This window comes from Tigriopus californicus, chromosome 12 (genome assembly GCF_007210705.1).
Source record: "Tigriopus californicus strain San Diego chromosome 12, Tcal_SD_v2.1, whole genome shotgun sequence".
In the NCBI taxonomy this organism is placed as follows: domain Eukaryota; kingdom Metazoa; phylum Arthropoda; class Copepoda; order Harpacticoida; family Harpacticidae; genus Tigriopus; species Tigriopus californicus.
In genome coordinates, this window is record NC_081451.1 from 15,575,579 (window position 1) to 15,577,524 (window position 1,946).

At 46.3% G+C, this 1,946-nt stretch overlaps 1 protein-coding gene across 1 annotated transcript; it reads left to right on the top strand.

The window, feature by feature from the left end:
* Positions 1–239: 239 nt before the first annotated feature.
* LOC131891309 (uncharacterized) lies at positions 240–1,319 on the top strand. Its single transcript, XM_059240837.1, has one exon. It carries the CDS (start codon positions 240–242, stop codon positions 1,317–1,319), a length of 1,080 nt encoding a protein of 359 aa, XP_059096820.1.
* Positions 1,320–1,946: the final 627 nt, after the last annotated feature.

Consider the following 1,946-nt stretch of genomic DNA (forward strand, 5'->3'; position numbering starts at 1 on the left):
ATCGTGATGGCGTGTTACGTGTTGGTGGTCGGCTCAACAAGCTCCTGAATCAAGACGTGAATCCTGTGATCCTGCCCAAGAAAAGTCGAATTACCGAGCTTGTGATTGAAAGTTATCATCGTCATGTGGCCCATGCTGGGAGAGGTATCACGATCAATGCCATCAGACGGGCTGGGTTTTGGATTGTGGGTATCAATTCCCTAGTACAGGGATGCCTGGCTCGTTGTGTCTGTTGTAAGATGTTACGTGGACGAATGGAGCAACCACGGATGGCAGACTTGCCTTTGGATCGCCTTCAACCAGTACCCCCTTTCACCTTCGTTGGGGTGGACTTTTTTGGCCCGTTGGCAATCCGAAACAAGCGGAAAGACGAAAAGCGATATGGGGCTGTGTTTTCTTGCCTCAGCTCCAGGGCCGTCCATATCGAAGTAGCACAAAGTATGGACACTTCGTCGTTCATTGGATGTCTCAGGCGCATGATTGCTCGTCGAGGTCCCGTTAAACTTTTACGGTCCGACAACGGATTGAACTTTGTGGGGGCCGAACGGGAGATGTTGGATGCCTTAAACGAGATGGACAAAGAGAAAGTGCGCGTTTACCTCAATGATCGAGGATCGGACTTCCAAGGTTGGAAACGAAATCCTCCAGTAGCCTCAAATTTTGGAGGAGTGTGGGAACGTCAAATTCGCACTATCCGAGCCATCTTGTCTTCCCTTCTGATCGACCATGGTCACTGTCTCAATGATGAGACTTTTCGAACTTTGATTTGTGAGGTGGAAGCCATCATGAACTCTCGGCCTCTCACAGTTGACAATTTGAGTGATCCGGAAAGTCCTCTGCCTTTGACCCCCGCTATGATGCTTACTCAAAAGACCCAAGTGTTTTTTCCCCCTCCTGGTGAGTTCGAGAAAAATGATGTTTACTCCCGGAGGCATTGGCGACGGACGCAGTATCTGGCTAACCAGTTCTGGTCTCGGTTCCGAAGGGAATATTTGGAATCTCTCCAACCTCGTCAAAAGTGGAATCAATATCGACCAAACATATCTCAGGGCGATATCGTGTTATTAAAGGAGGAAAACCTGCCTCGAAACAAGTGGAAATTAGGTCTCGTCACAGAAGCGTTTCCAGATGACAAGGGTGTAGTGCGAAGTGTTCGTGTGCGGGTTGGAGATCGCACTTCAAATCATGTTGGCCCGTTCCACACGCCAATGTATCACCGTCCAGCCAATAAAATGGTATTGTTACATCGTGCCTCGGAAGACCAGAAGAAGATCCCAGACGAGGGAGCCCAAGAGATCAATCCTGACCAAGAAGATTAAGTGTCCAAAACCTCAAGGGCTTTTGAAGGGAGCCAGATATTGGTGCGCCGAGCAACCTTCGTTGATTTGAATTTCCCGCCCGAGTTGTCTAGCTTGCTCATCCGACGTTGTATGTAATTTGTCTGTAAAATTGGTTCAATGTATGTTGTCTGTAAAATTGGTTCAATGTATGGAGGAGAGCCACAGCTCTACGTGTGTGTCTGTGCGTGCCCTGTCATCGGAAATAAATCTTAACGAGAGCACATCAAGGATAACGGGTGTTTCAGGTGTATTTATTGACAAAGGGATCGCGACGTTACAGTCAGAATGACCATTGTGATATTACAGCCAGGTACAATGATAAAACACTTGGTCCACCAACGAATTGGTATTACCCGATCTATGAAGCTCCTTAACATAGGGTTGGTCAGGGATTTGGGACAAATACTTATCTAGAAGATTTTTAAAAGATAAAGCAGGGTAAGAAGTAACAAAAAATCGCCTCAAGTCCGATGGCAGGAGGTTATATAGTTACAGACCCCGGTTTACTACTATCATTTTTTCCTTCTTTTAATCAGTGTAGAATCCATAGAATTTTTATCATTATTTATGTTACATGATGCTCCTCTCATTGCGTGTTTCCATGAA

Coding starts and splice junctions, on each gene's coding strand:
- LOC131891309 (XM_059240837.1), top strand. CDS start 240: ATGTTACGTGGACGAATGGAGCAACCACGGATGGCAGACTTGCCTTTG.